This window comes from Papio anubis, chromosome 18 (assembly GCF_008728515.1).
Source record: "Papio anubis isolate 15944 chromosome 18, Panubis1.0, whole genome shotgun sequence".
NCBI classification, from domain to species: Eukaryota; Metazoa; Chordata; class Mammalia; order Primates; family Cercopithecidae; genus Papio; species Papio anubis.
In genome coordinates this window covers 7830223-7852393 of record NC_044993.1, presented here as the reverse complement: position 1 = coordinate 7852393, position 22171 = coordinate 7830223, and the positions used below count along the sequence as shown (strand labels likewise).

Genomic DNA, 22171 nt, shown 5'->3' with positions numbered 1-22171 from the left:
GTAGTAAGGCACGGAGAAGAACTTCTTGTTACCTCCCAGAGTTGGGAGGTGCATCATTCTCATATTCACAATGAAAAAAAAAAAAAAAAAAGCCAGATTAACTTCAAATTCCTATCTTTTCTCGTAACTCACCAGAGAACCGAGGTCACAGAGCAATAAAACCTTACAGAGATTTGAGGAGAGAGGTGACATGTACCTCATTCATTTCCTGGGAGCAAAATTAAATCAGTAGTTCTCAGAAGTCCTAGGTACTTATCTCCAGACAGACAGACACACATACACACACTTAATTCTATGTGCTTCTTTCTATACTTAGCATTTAGAATAGAGTTCAGACTAGGAGATGGTGCCATTGGTCAGTGGTAAATTCTATTGGGCTTTACCGTAAGAAACTAATGGTTGTTTTTGACCTGTAAAAGGCAATTTCTTATGGTTCAACCTCATACATCACTATATTCTGACCAATGGCTGTTTTTTAAAGTTACTATTTGGAAAAAAGTTATATTACTGAATTAGACTAAAATTGTTATTTGAAAGTACAAGAAAATATAAAAAGTATGTGAAAGCAGGTTTTTATTACAGAGCAATTTTTTTCTATTAATTCAATGCTTTAAATAACACAACACAACACCATAAACTGACAATGACCTGGGAGCACGTAAACACTTAAGCCTGGAGAGGCATATTTATTCTTGATAAATGTATATAATAAATTCTTAGAATATTTGATTCCAAACTGTATGTATGAATTGGCTTGACATAATAATGTAAATATAAACATAAGGGCAATTTAAACATTGGCAGTAATTTATATGAGTCAATTCAAGGTCAGTGACTGGAGAACTATATTATGATAAACCCGAGGTCAAAAAAACTTCAGGAAGCAGCCCTGTAAAAACATATACATTTGTAGATCAGGAGCTAAAAATTTATGAATGAATACCATGAAGCAAAGGATGTACAACATCCATCACACATCTGTTTTTTTAAACAGCATGGTTCCAAAATGATACATCTCTTTACAAAGTAAACGTTACAGTATTAATAACTATAGAGACGCTATCGGGATGAGCTCGAGATGCGCTGCTGACTTCCATCAAGCACCCGTGGTCCATCGCTTAAGGCATCCATCTTAATCCTGGGGCTTTAAGAACATCTTCTTTGCTTTAATCGGTTTTATGTCTCCATTTTCATCTTCTTCGTAATTGGCATGGTCTCTCTTTCTGGCAAACTTTTTCCCAATTGTCCCCACCAAGGTCTCATATCTGTCAAGAGGATAGACAGCACGTTTAATTTCAAATAAAAAGGTAGGAATCAAACCTTGTCAAGAATATCAGACCAAATATGCAATAAAAAAGATTCAGAAAAAGAAAACTATGATTAAAAGAAACCATCTGATTTAACAATTTATGAACTTCTCCAAGAGTGATTAAATTCCTTGCCATTTTGGTGTTTGCATTACCCTAAATAAATTGAGATGTACATTTAAAAATACACATTTCCAGCAGCTTTGGAAATGGGCTCTCAACTGGCAGCCTGAGACAGGTCTGCAGCCCCTGCAGGCCATTAAGAGAAGGCTGATCACAGTCATCTTCCTACTAGGGGGACTCCCTTGAAAGCTGCCGTGGACTGTGGGGTAAGAGAAGCATTCCTGGGAGAGCCAATGAATGCTTGGTCCAGATTAGAAAGCTGCTGCGCAGGACAGTTACCTTCTAGCCATCTCTTCATCTGACACATCAAGCTCCACTGTTTCATCTTCGACTTCTTCTGCTTTGTGCTTAGCATTCATCTGAAGCATCAATTTCTGAAAAATACACCAGTGCTGACCTTCAGGCTAGAAAACGCTTGTGAAAGGAACTGATGTCAAACTTCTTTGAAGGCAGAGAAACTGAAGTCAAATAATCTAGAGAACTAGTTAAAATTGATAAGGGACTCTCTGTAATACTTGATATCACAATGGTCTAACAAGTCAGCTCTGAGTCAAAAAAATAGGCAAAGCCCCACTGGATTATATTTAGTGTGAATTAAAAGTGTATTTAAGATCATAAATCTTAGTACTAGTTACTGATATTTAAAGCAGGCATACTGCTGACACATTCCAGTGAGTGGGGGAAGAAATAATAAACTTTCAGATTTTCTCTGAACTTCCCCCACTCCATCTTTAAGCCAAATGGAAGAAGCACTAGTAGTCAATAATTTTAAATGTATCTCTTGGTGGTGGTGGTGGTGGTGCGTGGAGGCGGCGGTAGAAGTGGAAGGCTGGCCCTGTATGATGGAGGGAAACTGCACCTCAGCCCCACCCTCCTAAACTTTAGGGTGGATAATGCATCCCATGTAACATCCATGCACCACAGGTCTCTCCTTCAACTCTTGCACATAAACCTTTCTGTGATAATTATCCTCTGACCTTTCCTTTTTTTTTTTTTTTAAATGTGTAATCTCTTCTTTATAGCAAGAGGAGAAGGAATACAAGATGAGAAATCAGTCTCAACTAGTTTTTCTAAGGCTTAAAAGAGTGACAATAGTTCAAAACCTTTTTCTAGGGGGAGTGTATTCGGTGTTACAGAATCCAGTAATTACGGCCATTTGCTAACACCCATCCCTGCCCCCCATCAATTTCTGCGGGCAGTGGCACCTCTCCTGTCCCAGCGCAGCAGACGTACTGTGGAATGCTCGCTTATTCAAACCGTGCTCTTTGAACACCACATCTTCATAATCCCTGCCTTTTTCTTCCCTTTTTACCCCACTCTGCAGCCCCTCTCCTTCTCAATCTGAAGCTTAATTAAAGCAGGTCAAAGTGAGACCAGTATATATGAAAAACAAACACTTCTAATATAACACCTTAATTATCACACATGCCTCCTTCCACTCTGCCAAAAAAGCAGAAAAGGAAAACTAATCTAGAATCTTTCAATAAACTCTGGCAACTGGCTTAGTTAACTGTGGCTCCTGGAGAAGTGGTTCTTAACTGGGGACGATTCTTCCCACCAGGCAACCTGTGGCAATGCCTGGAAACAGTTTTGGTTGTCACAACTGGGTTGGAGGGTGGGGTGTGTGTGTGCTGATATTTAGTTGGTAGAGAACAGAGGACAGGGATGTGGTTCATCATCCTCTTAAGAAAGCCACCACCACAAAGAATTATCTGGCCCCAAATGTCAACACTGCCAAGGGCGAGAAACCCTGACTTCGTGTAATATTTACAAAACTAAAGATTTATATCTCAAGTGTCCATTTGGTTCATCAAGTACCTGACAGGATGGCTTTTAACATATGAGCCAGAGTTCTAATGAATATTTGTTAAATAAAGGTCTGCTTCTCTATCCTGGAGCAGAAATTCAAATGAATAGCTCAGTTATAAGGCAAATATTCGTTTTTCAAACAAACTGTCCAAAGGATTCATTTAAAAATCTACTTACAAGCTTGGATTAAAACTGTCCATTAAAAAGTCAAACTATACAATTCTAAAGTAACATTTTTTCCATTAGAAAAAATACATTTATAGGTGCCAGAAAATAACTTTTCATAATTGCATCATATGAATAAAATCTTGACGTTCCTGTAAACGACTCAACTTGAAATTCTAATATTTACAGTGGCACTGTCAAGGGCTGTATACCCCTATATGAAATTATCTACTCACCTCTACCACAAAACTAGACTGCAATGCCTGCAATTCTTTAAATAGCTATGGTGATATTTCAAGACTTGTTATTTTCTATATAATGAGTAGAAATGGTACTTGGTAGAGAAATATCTAAGCCCAATTATTAGCAGAAAAAAATTCAATTGGAAAAATTTTAAATTTGAAGCAATTATATTTAATACCTCAACCTCAGGATTAAATCCTCTGAATGACATTCTTCCATAGAGAAGATCTTCACATAGTAAGAAACTCTGCTCTTCTATTATGAAACTCCTAAATGGGAACATAGAAATAGCATTTCTCCGTATATAAAGCACAGCAAACAAAAGCCAAAACTGTGAATGAAAAAAATCAACCTATGGTTCTCAGTAGAATGAAGTAAAAATACAGTAAGATTTCTAACTTAGGGTTAAAAGTAAAATCTGATTAATTTGGTCAGCAAAGGCATTAGGAGACAAGGGCAGCAGGCTGGAGGCACAGCCTCTCTTAAACAACACATTTAATTTGCATAAATACCTACATAATATAAAGATCTAAAGTATCTACAATAAACTTGAATTTGCCAAAGTTGAAGCAAAGTTTCTTTTGTGTTTACATCCCCTCACCAAAAATTTTTTTCAATTCTTTTTCAGAAAGGAAATAATATGTATGTAAAAATACACATACAGTATACAGTGACACACTACTCCAAATCATTTTACTAAAGTTTCTAGCATACTTTGTATTTTCTTCTCAGGGATTTCAAAAATTCCATTTTCTAATTATCAAAGTAGCACATTTTAAGGAACATAATTTGGAAAGCAGAATAAAGTATGAGTTTATAAACTGCCTGGAAATTCCTTACCAAGAGGTTAAAAAGGACTGTTAGTATATTTGAGTATTTCCTTCCAGTCTTTTTTATACTTGCATTTACGTTGATTCTTGAACACAGGTCTGAGCTGTGTGGTACACTTACACACAGATTTTTTTCAAAAAGTTTCAATAGTTTTTGGGGAACAGGTGGTTTTTTGATTACATGGATAAGTTCTTTAGTGGTGACTTCTGAGATTTTGGCCCCCACCAAATTCTTATTACAAATCCAGGATAAGTAGTGGGAAATCAGAGGCTTGGGCAGCTTTAACAGTGTTATCAGTCAGAGCTCTTAGCTATAAACACCAAAGGCTGACCCTGGATGACTTCAGCAGAGAAGGAATTTACTGTAAGAACACACACTGTAGGCTCTTCGTTTCCAAGGGGGACTGCTTCCAGTCCCCCTTGTGGATACCAAAATCTGCGATACAAAGGGCCAGCTGTACTGGGCATCTCCGAATCACCGGGAAGGCTGGAGGGGCAGAACTGGAAGATGGGCAGAAATAATGGTCGCTAGGTGGTTGCACCGAAACCAAAATCATGCTAGAGAATGACCCTAGGAAAACTGTTGCTGCTGCTGACAGGGCTGAGCACGACACCACTGACGGCATTGGGGCAGGCTGTGTTTCCCTGGACCAGGACATTACTGTCTCCTGCAGAATTTCTCTGCTGAGTCAGCACTTCATGACCCTAAATCCAAGGTGACATATCTATCTCTAGCCTGGCCATAAACCCTAAAGCATGGCAGGAAAGCAAACATGCGGCTTTTAAGGCTTGTTTGCTGGAGTTGGCTCTGATTCTCATAAAGATTCCCTCATCCAACAAACACTTATTAAACCAAACTGTGTGTATTAAATCAAACTGCGGAAACAGCCACCAATAAAAGAGCCTCAGCTGCGCATAGTGGCGGATGGCTGGAGTCCCAGTTACTCAGGTGACTGAGGCAGGAGAACTGCTTGCATCCCGGAAGTGGAGGTTGCAGTGAGCCGAGACTGTGCCACTGCATCCCAGCCTGGGGGACAGTGTGAGACACTTGTCTCCAAAAAAAAAAAAAAAAAAAAGCCTCTGCTCTCATGGAGGTTACAGTCTATAGAAAGAGGGGCCAAATAATGAATGAAACATTTATATCACAAAATGGATGAAAATAAAGCAGGTTATTCCATCCCGAGCTGTAGGGGAGTAATTGGTATGGAACTACCTTTCCCGCACCATAACTATATAAAACAGGACAAAATATAAAATGACTATGTTTAGATAATCAACAAGTCCAAGCATACAACTGTGATGCCTGGGTGAAGAAAATCAAATGAAGTGAGCCCCATGAATGCGGAGCTTTCTGCCTGGAGGCAATTTCCAGATTGTGGAGCAGGGAGTGGGAACTCACACAAAGCCCTGTCTTGCTGAGCTTAAGAGACAAACTGTTTCACTGGGGCTTTAGTTGAAAAAAATAAAGACACAAACTGAAGTTTGGGGTTATGGCGGTGGCTGGAATATCTGGGTGAGGATACCACAGAAAGGGAGCTACAGCATGGAATTCAGGACCTGCATATTAGGTTCCCTTGAATCTCTGGCTGACCATTAAGCTGCACATGTGCAGGATGAGTCTTCAGACTTGGGGGAAAAATAACTGCTGGAGAGATGATTTCTGGGAGAATACTTGCTGCATTAGCTTCCTGTGGCTGCTGTAACAAACTTAAGCTAACAAAATTGGTGGCTTAGAGCAACAGAAATTTATGCTCCTACAGTTCTATACAAAATTCAGGTGTTGGTAGGCCTGGGATCCCTCCGGAAGCTTCCACGGTTACAAGGCCTTCTGTGTGTCAAATCTCCCTCACCTCCTCCTTATAAGGAAAGGTGATTATATTTATGGCCCACCCAGATAATCCAGGATAATCTCTCATCTAAAGATCCATAATTTACTCATATACCAGCAAGGTAAATTTTGCCATATAAGGTAACATTCACAGGTTCCAGAGATGAAAACCTAGATATTATTCGGGGGACCATTTTCCAGCCTACCATACCTGGGGCAAAAAAAGTTACCCTGCAATTGTATGTTGAAGAAATAACAGAGCTTGCACAGAGCAAGGAAATGTCTGAGTTCTGCCTGGCCAGAGAGGAGAGAACAAGCTAAACACTCTGTGATATTTAGTAGAAAGGCCACAGCTTAGGAGTAGAGACAATTTAGCTCTAGGGTAAAAGCTACACAACACATCCTAACAAAAACAAGCTGACTGGCATGTAAGTTAACTGCCTAATGAAACAAAATTCAACACTCTATTAAGAAAAATAACAGAATCCAGGTAGTCAGCAATGTAATGCACATAAATGTACAGCACACAATAAAAAATTCCTAGACATGCAAGGAAGCAAGAAAATGTAACCCTCTCATAGAAAGAAGAAAAACAATTGAAGAAATATGAAATCAGTAGAAACGGACTTTAAAACAGTTATTGTAAATTTATTCAAGGATTTAAATGAAAACATGAATGCAATGAAGAAACAAACAGAAAGCCTGAATTAAGAAATAGAGACTGCAAAAAAATCAGTTAGAATTTATGTAAATAAGGGAAAAATTTTTAAAAATATATTACTGAAAAAAAATCTGAAGTGAAAAATTGGATTAGTCCTGTATGGAATTCATTACTCAAAATCTTTTCATAGAGAAAGCTTCAGATCCGGATGGCTTCACTGGTGAATTTCACCAAGCATTTAAGGAAGAAATAATTTCAATTTTACACAAACCAAGAACTGAGAAGAGGAAGTAGGAACACTTTCCAACTCAATTTATGGCCAAAACCAAAGACATTAGAAGAACTCTACAGTCTAATATCTTATATAAATATAGATGTGAAAATCATCAATAAAATGTCAGCAAATTGAATTTAAAAATTTTAAATGTTACATATGAAGACCAAGTAGACTGTATGTCAGAAATATAAGGCTGTTCTGATATTCAAAAGTTGATATAGTTTTCAACACATTAACAAAATAAAAATCATGATCCTCTCATAAAAAATTATTTGACAAAATTCAACATCATTTATGATGAAAACCCTCAGCAAACTAGGAAAATAAAGGAGTATCTCTGAGCACTGATAAGGGGCATTCACGAAAACAGCATTTCATGTGTAATAGAGAAAAAGTAAAGGCCTTCCCAACTACGATCAGAAACAATTCAAGGACTACTCTTGCCGTTTCTATTCAATACTGTACTGGGTCCTTAGCCATGAAATAAATCAACAAGAGGAGATAAAACGTATACTCTCTTTTTTTGCAGATGACATAATTATGCATGGGAATCCACAAAAAACTACTTGTTAATGAGTCAATTTAGCATTACAGAATACGTAAACGTACAAACTTCAATTTCTACACACCCCTCCACCCCATACATACACACAACAAAGTTTGAAAAAACTCTATTTATGATAAATAAATATATGAAGTACTTAGAGATAAAAATGCAATAAGTAAAGAAAATTTTTTCAATAAATGTTAATAGGCACGGTGGCTCATGCCCGTAATCCCAGCACTTTGGGAGGCCAAGGCGGGCAGATCACTTGAGGTCAGGAGTTCAAGAGCAGCCTGGCCAACGCAGAGAAACCCTATCTTTAATAAAAATACAAAAATTAGCCAGGTGTGGTGGGAGGCGCCTGTAATCCCAGCTACTCAGGAGGCTGGGGCAGGAGAATCGCCTGAACCCAGGAGGTGGAGGTTGTGGTGAGCCAAGATTGCGCCACTGCACTCCAGCCTGGGTGACAGAGTGAGACTCTGTCTCAAAAAAAAAAAAAAAAAAAAAAGACCACAGGTTATCTATGAAAAACATGTCCTTTGATTTCTACCTCATGCTGTACAAAAGAAGTTAGAGGCAAACCATGGATAAAAATGTCAGCACTAAAACTACAAAATTTCTAGAAGAAAACAGAAAATATCTTACCACCTTGGCATAGCCAAGGATTCATTAGACAAGACTCATAAGGAATAAACCATAAAAGAAAAACATTAATAAAACAAAATTAATAAAAACTCATCAAAAGACAACATTAACAGGCTAGAAGAAAATATTCACTATATATATATAGGTGGCAAAGAACTTGTATTCAGAACATAAATAACTCCTACATGCACAGATGTATGTACGTTTTGTCTCAAAAAAAACCCTAGAAACACTGAGCTTGAGTTAATGATGTGCATGCTGTAAATATTTCGGAAACAAATGTACTGATGTCTGCAACTTACTCTTACTGCATCAAAAATACAATAAACTGATGGATGGATAGTGGGATGAACAAATATGTGACATAAAATATTTTAAAAAACAAAACAACAACAAAACTTTCTCAATTTTTAAAATGGCCAAAATATTTGAAAAGGCACTTCACATATGGAAATGGCCCAAAAAGAAGTTCTTTAACATTGTCAGTCATCAGGAAAATGCAAATTAAAAACCATAATAAGATGCCACTAAAATAGTTAAAAGTAAAAAGATACATAACTCCAAACTCTCATACTTCCTTAGTGAAAGTGTAAAATCATAGAACACTTTGGAAACTGGTCGGAAAATTTCTGTTAAAGTACAATTCGACAGTTACAAAAGAAATGAAAACATAACAAAAAAAAACCCTAGAATATGAGTGTTCATACCAGCTTTATACATAAGCGTAAAAAACCAGGCTGGGTGTGGTGGCTCATACCTGTAATCCCGGCACTTTGGGTGGCCTGAACCTGAAATCAGGAGTTCAAGACCAGCCTGGCCAACATGGTCTCTATTAAAAATAAAATTAGCTGGGCATGGTGGTGCGTGCCTGTAATCCCAACTACTCGGGAGGCTGAGGCAGGAGAACCGCTTGAACCCGGGAGGCAGGTTGCAGTGAGCTGAGGTTGTGCCAGTGCACTGTAGCAAGACTCTATCTCAAAAAAAAAAAAAAAAAAAAAAAAAAAAAAAAAAAAAAAAAAAAAAAGAAAGAAAAAAACCCCAGAAAACTGCAAACAATCCAACCATGAGTTCTTTAACATTATTAGTCATCAGGAAAATGCTAACTAAAAACCACAATGAGATGCCACTAGAATAAAATTAAAAAGATATCTAACTCCAAATGTTGAACTCTCATACTTCCTTAGTGAAAGTGTTGTAACACTTCTCTATTAATGACAGTCAATAAAACAATGAATAGATATACCGTGGTGTATCTGTAAAATGAAATACCACTTAGCAACACAAACAAATTACTGATGTTCCAAAACAAGGATGAACATCCAAAACACTTCACTGACACAGTTAAGCACATACTGCATGATTCCTTTTTTATGAAGCTCAAGAACAGACAAAATTAATCTATGGTTTAAGAAATCAGAACAGTGCTTGCGTCAGAGCAGGGGTGAGACTGATTACAAAGAGGGATGAAGATCTTCATGTGGTGATGGCAATGTTTCGTTGATAGTAGTATGGTTTACAAAGATGCATGTACTATCAAAACACATCCAGCTGTAGACTTAAGTACATTCCACTGAATGCAACAACCACCCCCACCCCCACACCCGCACACAGCAGTTTAAGGGGAGATAGTGAGGGCAGACTAGAGGAGAGGCATTGTCTTTGAAAAGAGTGGTCTGGGTAGGCCTCTTGGGTGGGGTGACATCTGAGCAAGGACCACGAGGCAGTGAGGAAGCAAGATATGAGGATGCCCAGGTGAAGAACACCTGAGGGCCCCATCATAAGTGGGGGCCCTGAGAAGGGAATCTAACCGGCCTGAGAAACATAAAGCCCCTGCAGCCGGAATGGAGAGAATGCAGAGTAGCAGGACGTCAGAATTACTTGCATGATAACACTAAGATGTCGTCTTTTACTGTGTTGACATTTGCAGACTGTGCAAAAGCAACTCTGGGTGAAATGAAATCTTAGCATGAGTGAAAGCAGCAGTGATACCAGACTATCCTGGTAGTTACATTCTTCACAGGCAGGTCCTCACAGTTCAAAGAAAAATGCCAGTTTCACATTAGGATGTTCTTGATGATACAGCACAAATTTATTTTTATTAATCTTAGCCCTCAATTACTTTAAAAAATATTTGGCATACAAAATTGAAACTATATATATAAGATACTTCTTCATAGTCAAATAATCTAACAGCACTTGTGTGATTGAACTGAGAGATGAATTAGACACCTTTTTTCACTGCGACACTGTAACTATGGTTTTGTGGGTTTGGGTTCTTTGGCAGACATTTTCTTGAAAATAAAGTGAACCTGACACTTCAAGGGGAACAACTGACACTATTTATTGCCAATAACAAAATTCAAGCTTTCAAGCAAAAGTTAGAATTCCGAATAGCTTTTATCTGTCATCTTGGGCTTGATAGCTTCCCAACACTTAAAAGACTTTTCTGATGAAATCGACAGTGATACTAATGAATGTGATTTTTGATATTGTATAACAAGATGAGTTAACATTGGGAAAATCTATACAACACATTTTCCAAATGACAGATGCATGATGTTAAGAAATCATATATGGGTAAAAGATTTAGAATACAAGACAGACCAAGACATGAAAAGTTCACTGGTGTTTTCAGATTCCACATTGCAATTTACTCTGAAGAAACTACTACTGATTGAGTTTTGGAGTTGTACCAAAAAATCATATGAAAAGGCCATTGAACTACTCCTCTCTCTTCAACCGTATCACCTGTGTGAGGGTGGCTTTTCTTTATATACTTCAACCAAAACAACATGCTTTAACAGGCTGACTGCAGGCGTTCAGAGTCCAGCTGTCTTCTAATATGCCAGAATGTTAAAGAGATTTGCAAAAACAGAAAACAGTGCCACTCTTCTCGTTAAATATTTTGTCTTAAAAAAGTTATTTTTCATTAAAAATGTGTTAGGTAATGAGTTTGTTTTTTAAATGAATATTTAAATAATTTAAAAAATTTCTTATATAGTAAATATTGACAAATATAAACCACACAAAACACTCTCTAGGAGTTCTAAGTAACTTTTTTTTGAGATGGAATCTCGTTCTGTTGCCCAGGCTGGAGTGCAGTGGCGCAATCTCGGCTCACTGCAACCTCTGCCTCCCGGATGCAAGGGATTCTCCTGCCTCAGCCTCCTGAGAAGCTGGGACTACAGGCACGTGCCATCAAGCCTGGCTAATTTTTTTTTTGTATTTTTAGTAGAGATGGGGTTTCACCATGTTAGCCAGGTCTCAATCTCCTGACTTCGTGTTCTGCCTGCCTCGGCCTCCCAAAGTGCTGGGATTACAGGTGTGAGCCACCGTGCCCGGCCTAGGAGTTCTAAATAATTTTTATAAATGCAAATAGCTTCTGAGTTCCAAAACTTTGAGAACCACTGTGATTTTGGTTCCTCTCTCACTGGCCCTCTAGTCTAGCCAGCACCTCACTTACTTCAGAAACGCCTCTCCCAGAGGGAATCTAAATTTGGGCACAGAATTTGCTGTTCAGCTTTTTCTACGAACTTGGGATACCTTCTCAATTGCCCAATCTTATTCCTTATAGAGTGAGCAGCTGATGAGACCTCCTCAATTCCAAAGTAAATCACCTCTCTAGGGAAAACACCACACATCAAAGCTTTCACTTAAGATAAATGAGGGACCCAGAGAAAGGCAACCTCCAGAAGCCAGGACTGGATTCAGAGCAGGACTGCTGGCCCCTCAGAGGTCTTTCCCACGGCTTTGCACTGACACCGTAACTTTAATATACAAAGGAGCACAGGTGTTTTGTATCTACATGCATGGTTTTAAGAATTAGAAAAATTAATTATAGAGTTGGCAAGCAAGTGAAATACTTCAAAACTTAATCATTTTTATATTTTAATTATCTAATTTTCATTAATGAGGTTCTATAATTTTAGGGCTAAAACACACAAAATGATCTATTTCATAAATTTTGCAGATGAGAAACTACTGCTTAGAAAAAGCTGCACTTGCCTAAAGCCACAAATAGCATGGCAAAACTCCAGTTAGAAAACCCTCCCTCTCAGTGGGTCTCACATTCCTGCACATTTTTTGAGTGAGGCACTAACTGCCTGTTTGTTCTGGACTATTTTTGCAAGGATATCTGCATAGCAAGCAGCCTTGAAAAACAGTCTTCCTCTAAAGCAAAGGGCAGATTTGCTCACTGTCCAGCATAATGCAGATGCCTCTCTTGGGGCTGAAGGCAAGTCTGCTTGTGGTCCATTACCCAAAGTTCCAGTTTTCTAGGCTCAGGAGATCTCAGCTATGATGCAAATCCACTGGGTTCACAGCATCCACCTGGGCCACTTAATGCCATCCTTCATAGGACTTGGGGACAAAAGAGAAATGATGCAAACTTGATGCTTGTGCTGCTTGCTGTGCAGTAAGTCCTTTGTCTCTGATGGTGTTCAGGATACACTACCCCCAAAATATGGTATCTTGGCATACTGAAAAATTTATGCTGAAGGAAGCTGAAAAATGACGTGCAGGTAGGATTTTCTGACCGTCCCCTGAAGCAGGTCATAAAACTCACATGAGAGGTGCCCTCCCTACACTCAGAGGAAAGCAACATCCTTATCTCAGAAGAAGAGACACAGAGGGGAATGTGAACAAAAGACTTGCTAAGTTTCTCCTGGTTTATTACCCTTCGCTCATACCCCTTGGTCTTATCATATTTCTTCACAACTTTCCACTCTTCATCAAACCTAACATAAAAACACTCAGGTTCAACCAATTCTTCAGTCTTCATTTTCTTATGAAGGCTCCTGTGTCACCTAAAACTTTTGTGAAATAAAAGTGTACACCTTTCTCTTGTTAATCTGTCTTTTGTTACAGGGACCCCAACTAATGAATTTCAAATGGTTGGAAGGAAAGGATATTGTCCCTCCCCTACATCTCAGACCCAGAAGGCTCCTATCTTCCACCAGCATCAGTGGAAGTGTGGCAGGCTAACTTGTTAGTTTCAGGTCCCTATAGCTTCTGAATTCAAATACACCACAAAATACAAGCATAAGACGCACAATAGTCAAAAATACTTCTTAAACAACTTGCTACGGCAAAGGGGTAATAAAACTGCCTATACTTGCACACTCTTACTGGACCATATCCTTGGGGGAAAAACAATATGGCAATACATAGCAAAATCTTTGATCTGGTAAATTTCACCCCTAGGAATTCACACTATATCGGGTTCCCTGGAAACAGACTCTGAGACAGAGTTATATGCAGAAAACTTAGCAGGTAGTGTTTTTCAGCAGATGCCCTTCTAGGAAAACAGACAGGAGGATTGGGCAGAGGGAGAAGATGATGTGCAATGTGGCTACACTAAGGCCTCAGCCACACAGGAGAGCTCTGGAGTCAGCAAAGTCCTTCAGTTGTTCCAAGTTGAGGCACGGCAGCTAGATCATCATTCCCCTACACAGACTAGCCACCGGTTAAAGGTGTCTTCTGTGAGGCAATGTTAACACTGAATAGTCCTAATTATCTTCACTGAATTACAAACTGATACGGCTGACATTAAAAATGGGACACTTGAGACTTTCAGAGTATAGACACATGCAATCTCCAACCTCACAGAATAGTTCAGATTAACACTAGCAAAAAAGGATGCACAAACATAAGACAGTAGAAAGGAATAGGCGTACTTCATATACTGAGGTATAAGGAAAAGCACACAACAGCGACAATCACTGTGCTTTACGCCTGGCGCTATAGTGACTGTTTTACATATATTACCTCATCTACTTCTCGGAATGCACTGAACAGGTACTATCTATCATCATACCCAATATACAAATGACACAAAACAGGTTAAGTAACTCACCCAAGGTGATAAGTAAACAAGTGGCGGAGCTGGGCATCAAACCCAGGTCTGCCTGACTTCAGAGCCCATGTGCTTAATCAACCAATCCATTCCATGATCTCCCTATTTAGAGTGTTAAAAACAACAACAACTACAATACAACACATATACCAAGGATATGTCATCCATTTACCCCTCCAGACTTACTTCCCATCTTCAGCCCTGTTCTCTGGCCTGGGAGGCTGACTTGAATGTAATGCACGGGAGGGCTCCTTTGCTGCCAGGTACCTGGCTCCCTTGCTAGGATGACCTTGGGCTGGCTGTACCCGTGAATAGAGGTAGCAGCTCCTGTAAGGTGCTCTCTCTACACAGCTTATCTCCAGATTCAGTAGCAGCCATTCCCCACCCACCCCTTGACTCTGCAAGCTCAGGGGTAATCACTCCCACTATACATGCTAGGAGGTACTGCACTGTCCCGAGGGGCTCCCCTCTGCCCCACCCCACCTTGATAGTCTCTCCTCAGTCTGAGAGTGTCATCTTTTTCTGCCAACATCCTGAGCTGATATACACACCTATACATAAACATGATGCTGAGTAATGGCAAACAATTATTTACCGTCCCAGGAAGAAATGTAAAGGTCATTTTCTGGGAACAATATGCTGTATTCGGGGGAAAAATCTGGAAACAAGACAGAAACAGTCCTGCTCTTTCAATAAACAACTGGAAGGAACACTTTGGCAAGTTGAGTTAACACATAAAATTAAATGATAGCTCCTCAGCAGCAAAGGTCCCTTCCTCCCCGTGACCCTGCGTCTGGCATTATCTTCTCCCTCCTCACCAACATCATGCTTCCTCCAAGAAGTAGAGAAAAAAAGTACCTTCCCCCCATCCCTCCTGGTGGGACATACTTTCTACCTTTAGAGAAGGGTATCTAACCTTCAAACAAGGTCCAGAGCTCAGCCATATGAACAAGGGAATATAACACTCCAAATCAAAGCCCAAACATCAGGTACAGGATGGAAAGACATAAATGTGCCTCAAGATAGTGAGCAGCATCTTCAGTCATTTGAACAAAGTTTAAGTAAAACTACCACACCACAGAGCTTACTAATGGTGAGGAAAGTATCCGGGAAAAATGAAAAATAGCTTCCAGAAGGATTCAGCTAAATTAACGGATGAAATAAATCCATCACTCCTTCACTCAAAATTGTTGATCAGGCACCAGCCAAGCTTGGGGCCAGAAACCGTCTACCCCAGCTTCAGCACTGACTAGCTGGGTGAACCTGGGCAAGTTACCCTCCCTTAAGCTCAGTTCCTCAACTCCAAACGGGACAGAATGATAGCAGGCAGCTCCTAAGTTTGCTATGAAGATTCAATAACTTAAGGATGTAAAGTGTTTAGCCCAGTTCCTGGTACACACTATAGATTCAGTAAATGTTAGTTAAAATGGATGGTATTACAAGTAATAACAATTTTAAAAAAAGAAACAAAAACTCCTGACCTGCCTTAAAATGCTCAACCTAATGAACTCTGTAATTGAAACAAAACTGGAGAGGTCTGAAGTACACACCTAATCTTTAGAACTTAAGGTGACAGAGAGAACATTATAGCTTCCCTAAAAGGTCTGCTGTTACTATCAGAGACGTGGGCTACGTTCCTTTATTCAACGTAAAAAAGGACAATGTGATAAACAGTGGCTGGGAGGGGGAGTAGTAAAAATGTATAAATCCATGTACAACTTTTATAGGTTTAATATTTTTTAGTTGTGCCGCTAACTCAATAAACTGAACAGAAACTATTTCATGGGCTTTATGTCACGGGAATGATGAGTTAAATTTACCAGGAGTTTCCTTCTGAACGCCCCAACCATTGTCAGTATAAATTTGAATAAACCTACTCTTTTTCTTTAAGCTCTGGCAAATCCAAGTACCAGTGTTCTTCACTGATGATTTTCTTTTCTTCTTCTTCTAGTTGTTTCTTGGTTTCCGAGTCCAGTCCCCTTTGCATAAACTGTGAAAACAAACAAAATCAATGTCAGAAACTTTTCCCATTTTAGAACTGAGGAAACCCCAAATAATTTTCTTCTATGTGCTCTCTCTCATTTATCTATGGAACCCATCTCAAGATTGAGGGTTGGGGCAAGTGATCAAATGGTTTAGCTCTACCCTTCCAACTTTACACTGAATGATGAGGGATTGTGTCAGGGCATGAGAAAATACACAATGTATGTTTCCTCCAAAAAACTTAAGGGCTAAGACATCACATTCGAAGGTCTTGCGCTCACCCACAGAGCCCACTGGCTTTGGCACCTGCTGATCTGGGGTTGAAATGCTCTTCTTACCCTCTTTCACCTGGCCAACTCCTCGCCCGTCTGACATAGGTAAAGCTACCACAGTTCTGTGAGTGCCAGTAAAATCAGTGCCTCTCTCCTAAATGCTTCCAAGGCTCCTCCAATAGACTCACCACATCTTAACTTTTGAGCATCTATCTCTTCTGGAGACCTTAAGGACTGGGTGTCAGGGTCATCTCCTTCATCTATCCCAATATGATGACTGAAGCACAGTAAGAGCCCGATAAATGTAGACAGAAGCAAAGGTACGTCTATAAGTCTGCTCTTCATTTTTATTTTTCCTCTGAAATGCTGCTAAACTCTTCAGCTGTTCTTATTATCAAATCTGCAGAAACTTGACTCAAAATATGGCAGTAAATAACAGTGCTGCTGCCAGTCTCTCATTAGCATGAATACCTGTATTTCTTCAGGGAATAAGTGAACAAACTTAAGAGGCTAAACACAGCAAAATGATAAAATATCAACACTGAAGAAAATAAAATGTGAAAATACCCAGGAGCCTCCTAGCAGTTAGGTTTCAGGTTCCACTGGTTTCTATGTATCCCCATTTCTTTCCCTTATTCAGTTCCCATATTTCTTTTTTTTTCGAGACAGAGTCTTGCTCTGTCGCCCAGGCTGGAGTGTAGTGGCATGATCTCGGCTCACTGCAACCTCCACCTCCTAGGTTCAAGTGATTCTCCTGCCTCAGCTCCCGAGTAGCGGGGATTACGCGCCTGCCACAATGCCCAGCTAATTTTTATATTTTTAGTAGAGACGGGGGTTTCACCATATTGGCCAGGCTGGTCTCGAACTCCTGACCTTGTGATCCACCTGCCTCCGCCTCCCAAAGTGCTGGGATTACAGGCGTGAGCCACTGCGCCCAGCCCAGGTCCCATATTTCTTCTCCTTCTATTCCAGCTCTTCCAAACATAAGCCTCTTTAGGCATAAGGGCTTTAACAATGACTACTAAGTTAAATGAAAAAACTTTAAGAATGTTCATGAATAAAATAGTCATGTGCTGCAAAATGATGTTTGGTCAACGATGGAACCCATATATGATGGTAGTCCCATAAGATTACAATACTGCACTTTTACTGTAACTTTTGTATATCTAGATATGTTTAGATACACAGATACCACTGTTACAACTGCCTACAGTATTTAGTACAGTAGCAAGCCATACAGGTTTGTAGCCTACGAACATCAGGCTGTACCATACAGCCTAGGTGTGTGGTAGGCTACCCCATCCAGGTTTGTGTAGGTGAACTCTATGATGCTCTCACAATGATGAAATCACCTAACAATGCATGTTTCAGAATGTATCCCTGTTGTTAAGTAACACATGACTGTGATAACATCAAGCACTATTGAGAGTGTGAAGAAACTGCAGTCAAACATTGTTGGTAGGAAAGTAAATGGTACAGCCACTGTGGAAAACAGCGTGGCAGTTTCTTACCAAACTAAACATACACTTACCATATGACCCAGCAACTGTCCACGCAAAGTGAGTGCATGTAAAATGGTGAAATCTGAGTAAGCTCGCTGTCAATGTCCTGGCTCTTTATTGTATTCTAGTGTTATAAAATGTTGCCGCTGGGGGAGGTGGCATGAAGGATGCACGGGATATCCCTGTACACTTTTTGCAACTTCCTGTGAATCTATCACTATTTTAAATAAAAAGTAAAAGAAAACAAGTTTGCAGAGTAGTGTTTTGCAGTCCTCATCCATTTTACCTGTGCCTATATCCTCATCCCAGGAAAGAACTGCAGTTTCTGGAACGTGCACACTATACTTCCTGGTCCTTTTGCCTTTGCGACTTAACAACATGTTGCCATTTTCTGTCGGGCAAAATATTTACTCTTTTAGGCCCACAGCATGTGTCCTTTGGTAAGACTTCCCTGGCTGGCATTTGGCTTGGCTCTTCCCAGGCCTGCTCCTATAAAGAAGCACCTTCCCAAGACAGCCTGATAAACACTGGATTATTGTTCACCATCGTGCTGCTTTGGTGTCTCCCAAGACTATGATTCTGAATAGACCATGACTCTTGTTCATCTTGTATCGTTGGTACTTAGGCGGCACCCTTGGTACACAAGAGCTCACTCAATGAAGGTTCTCTGAATGTAAATGAACCTAGACTTGTCTTATTTTTCCAGACTCTCTTTCTGGGATGGTTTTTTTTTAAGTGCATATACCTCATTTCATCACTAATATGCCTCGTGGTAAAACTCATCAATACTACCCAACTGCCCTTATTTCTCCTATTTAGTCATGTACCTATTCCTTTGGTATACAAAATAGCCATATACATATGTTCTGTACACACAGAAAGGATAGAACTCCCTGTGAATATGAATCAAGCACCTCCAGACTTCGCTAGACGTTCGATTCTCCTACTCTAGGGCATTTCAGAACACACTCCAAAACCAGTGAGGATTCACAGCAGGCAACAGCACAATATGGTCCTCAGGCTAGATGTCCGTTGTTGTTGATACAGCCATGGTCATCCTGTCCCGAACAACACTGGCAGAGCTGAGTAGTTGTAACAGAGACTGTCTGGCTCATAAGCCCAAAATATTTATTATATGGTCTTTTACAGAAAGTTTGCCAAGCCCTGTTCTAAAAGTCTAACAGTACTAAAATCACAAATAAGCACCCTTTCTACAACCATTCCATACTGGAAGACCTTCCATCCACATCTTTCTTTTTCTGCTTCCCATCGGGATCATCCTGCAATGGCTGACCAAGTCAGAGGCCTTCAAGTGAGTCAGGATTAAATCCTCAACCCTCTCATACTTGCCCTAAAAAGTGGTCCCCAGGGATGGGTTTCCTGGAAGACAATTTTTCCATGGGTGGTGGAGAGGGGAGGGGTAGATGGTTTAGGGATGATTCAAGTGCATTACATTTATTGTGCACTTTGTTTTTATTATTATATTATGTAACGAAATAATTATACAACTCACCATAATGTAGAATCAGTGGAAGCCCTGAGCTTGTTTTCCTGAAACTAGACAGTCCCATCTGTGTGTGATGGGAGACAATGACAGATCATCAGGTATTAGATTCTCATAAGTAGAGCTCAAGGTAGATCCTTCATAGGTGCAGTTCACAGTAGGGTTTTTGATCCTAGGAGAATCTAGGATTCTGCCACTGATCTGGCAGGAGGTGGAGCTCAGGTGGTAATGCAAGCTATGGGGAGCAGCTGTAAATATAGATGAAGCTTCACTTGCTTGCTGCCTGCTGCTCGCCTCCTGTCGAGCAGCCCGTTCCTAACAGGTCATGGACTGGTGCTGCTCCGTGGCCTAGTGGTTGGGGACTCATGTTATATAGGACTTAGCTCTGGTTAAGGCACCCTAAGTGCAGCTGTTCCATGCCTTCTCATAGTATACTCTTTTCTATCAGTATAGATAGTGCCTCCTGCTATCTTGCCAGTAAGTTTTTTCTCATCAATGACCAAAACTGCTAAACCAAATACAGAATCTGGGTGATCTTTTTCCTTCTCCTTTGCTTCCAACGTCCAGTTGCGTCTCCCCATTTGGTGGGAGTGGACACTTGTTTTAAGTTAATTTCTTCCTTCTTAGTTGCAACTCAGATATTTAGTTTGAGCCTGAGTCACCCAGTACATCATCTGGCTTATTCCAAGAGCTAAAACAACTGCTAAAATCTATTCAATATCTGCTTGGCCAGTTCACTCCACTTCTCTGAAATTAATGTTATTACAAATCATAAAATCAAAAGCAAACTCTGTTCAGTAAAGATTCAAATTTTCCTAATATGCATGAAAGTGCTTGACAAACTCTAAGTTATGATGTAATTTGTCCTGCATCCTCATTCACCCATTCATTCCTAATTCCATCCTAGCTCAACTCCATTCAAATCTTGCCCATGTAATGTTTACTCTCTTTTTTTTTTGAGACAGGGTCTCCCTCTGTCACCCAGGCTGGAGTGCAGTGGCACCATCTCAGCTCTCTGCAGCCTCGATCTCCCAGGCTCAAGTGATCCTCCCACTTCAGCCTCCCAAATAGCTGGGACTACAGGTGCGTGCCACAAGGTCAAACGAATATTTTGTATCTTTTGTAGAGATGAGGTTTCACCATGTTGCCCAGGCTGGTCTTAAAACACCTGGGCTTAAGCGATTTGTCTACCTCAGCCTCTCAAAGCGCTGGGATTACAGGAATGAACCACTGCGAATGGCCTCTCTCTCCAATCTTTCAAAACATTATGAACGCTTCCTTCCTTCTTTTGGATATTCGACCTCTTTAAACATGACATGTAACAGTTTGCTACCCTCTATAAGTAGTGCTCAGTGACAGGCATCACAGAGTAAGTAACAGAGCCAGGGTTCTGGAGCAAGACTGCCTGAGTTCCCGTCCTGTCTACACTACTTATTAGCTGTGCGACTTTGAGTAAGTTACTTATTTCTGTTGCAGTTGCCTTAACTGTAAAAAGAGAGTTATTGCCTGTAGTCACCTCAAAGTGTCATTATGTGAATTGCACAGGTTAATATACGCAAACCCCTTAAAACATTGTCTAGTACTATAAATAGTTGCTATTTTTTTAATACTGTTCCCCGTGTCAATAGCTTTCCATTGCTCACAAAATAAAGGAAAATATCCTTAATCTGGCCTCAAATTCCCTGCACGTTGTGACCACTGCCTACTCTGCAACCCCATTTCTTAGTACTTGCCTTCCAGACATACTGAATTACCTCTAATTCTTGGAAATCTCCATGGTTTTCTTTTTCTTTCTTGCCTCGTGGACTTCTGAACTCAGGTTTCTCCTAGTTTAGGACGCTGTGCCTCCCACCCTCCCAGGAACCTAAAGGGACCACTACCCCGCGAGAAGCTCGGTTAGTTCCCAGAGGTCCGGCGCTTCTACCCTCACTGCACTTGGTAAGCTGTACCCTGACTGCTTGCTTCTGTGTCTGCGAGCTCCCATCCGCCCGTGGGCCTCCTGAGAGTCGGCCTAATTCGTAACCCGGTTCCCAGTAAACAGTGCAGAGCAGGCGCTAAGTGAATGAATGAGCACGAGAGCTGGAAGCCCTCTGAGGCCCCTCTGGTGTCCCTCGTTCGCCCGCCGCCTCGGCCCTGGCCAGGTCGGAACGATCGGGTGCCCCTACCGCCCGGCATGGCTCTCTCAGTGTCCCCGCACCTTCATGCGCAGCAGATTCTTGGACAACTTTGTCTTCCGCTCGGCCGCCATGGTGGCTTCCGCCCAGCGCCGCCCTCCGGCCGCGAGCCCCACTGCACATGCGCGGAGCCGCGTGCGCAGCTGCGTCGCTCTCGTAACGCGCGCCGCCCCGCTCCGCCCCGCGGCCCAGCCGCTGCGTGTCGCGCGCCGGCGCGGCCCCTCAGCGGGCGCTCTGGTGACTGAGAGACTGGGGTAAGCGCGCGGGGCGGTGGCGCGGGGATGAGCGCGGCAGAGCCCAAAAAGGCCAAAGTCAGAGGAGGACCCAGAGCCTGGCTTCCCCGAGCCGGGGGCCGCCTTCCCGGGACGTCGGCCTGGCCCCCTCGGGGACCCATCCTCCCTCAGGGACTCCCTTCCTCGGAGACTCCCTTCAGACTCAGTAGTCCTCGCC

General features: G+C 41.0%; 1 protein-coding gene across 1 annotated transcript; it reads right to left on the bottom strand.

Moving 5' to 3' along the window:
* Window positions 1-560: 560 nt before the first annotated feature.
* Window positions 561-21869, bottom strand: MPHOSPH6 (M-phase phosphoprotein 6). The gene is made up of 5 exons (XM_003917234.4): window positions 21745-21869; window positions 16164-16276; window positions 3826-3916; window positions 1710-1804; window positions 561-1265 (listed from the first exon to the last, which is right to left on the bottom strand). Exons 1-5 carry the CDS (start codon window positions 21793-21795, stop codon window positions 1133-1135), a joined length of 483 nt encoding a protein of 160 aa, XP_003917283.2. The 5' UTR covers window positions 21796-21869; the 3' UTR covers window positions 561-1132.
* Window positions 21870-22171: the final 302 nt, after the last annotated feature.

What these genes read in the sequence shown, in the direction of transcription:
- MPHOSPH6 (XM_003917234.4), bottom strand. Translation starts at nt 21,795, where the DNA reads ATGGCGGCCGAGCGGAAGACAAAGTTGTCCAAGAATCTGCTGCGCATG. An exon ending in CCAGAGCTTAAAGAAAAAGA is followed by an intron (nt 3,917 to 16,163) that starts GTAGGTTTATTC and finishes GTTCCCATTTAG; the next exon opens with GAGTTTCATAATAGAAGAGC. An exon ending in GATTTAATCCTGAGGTTGAG is followed by an intron (nt 1,805 to 3,825) that starts GTATTAAATATA and finishes TGTATTTTTCAG; the next exon opens with AAATTGATGCTTCAGATGAA.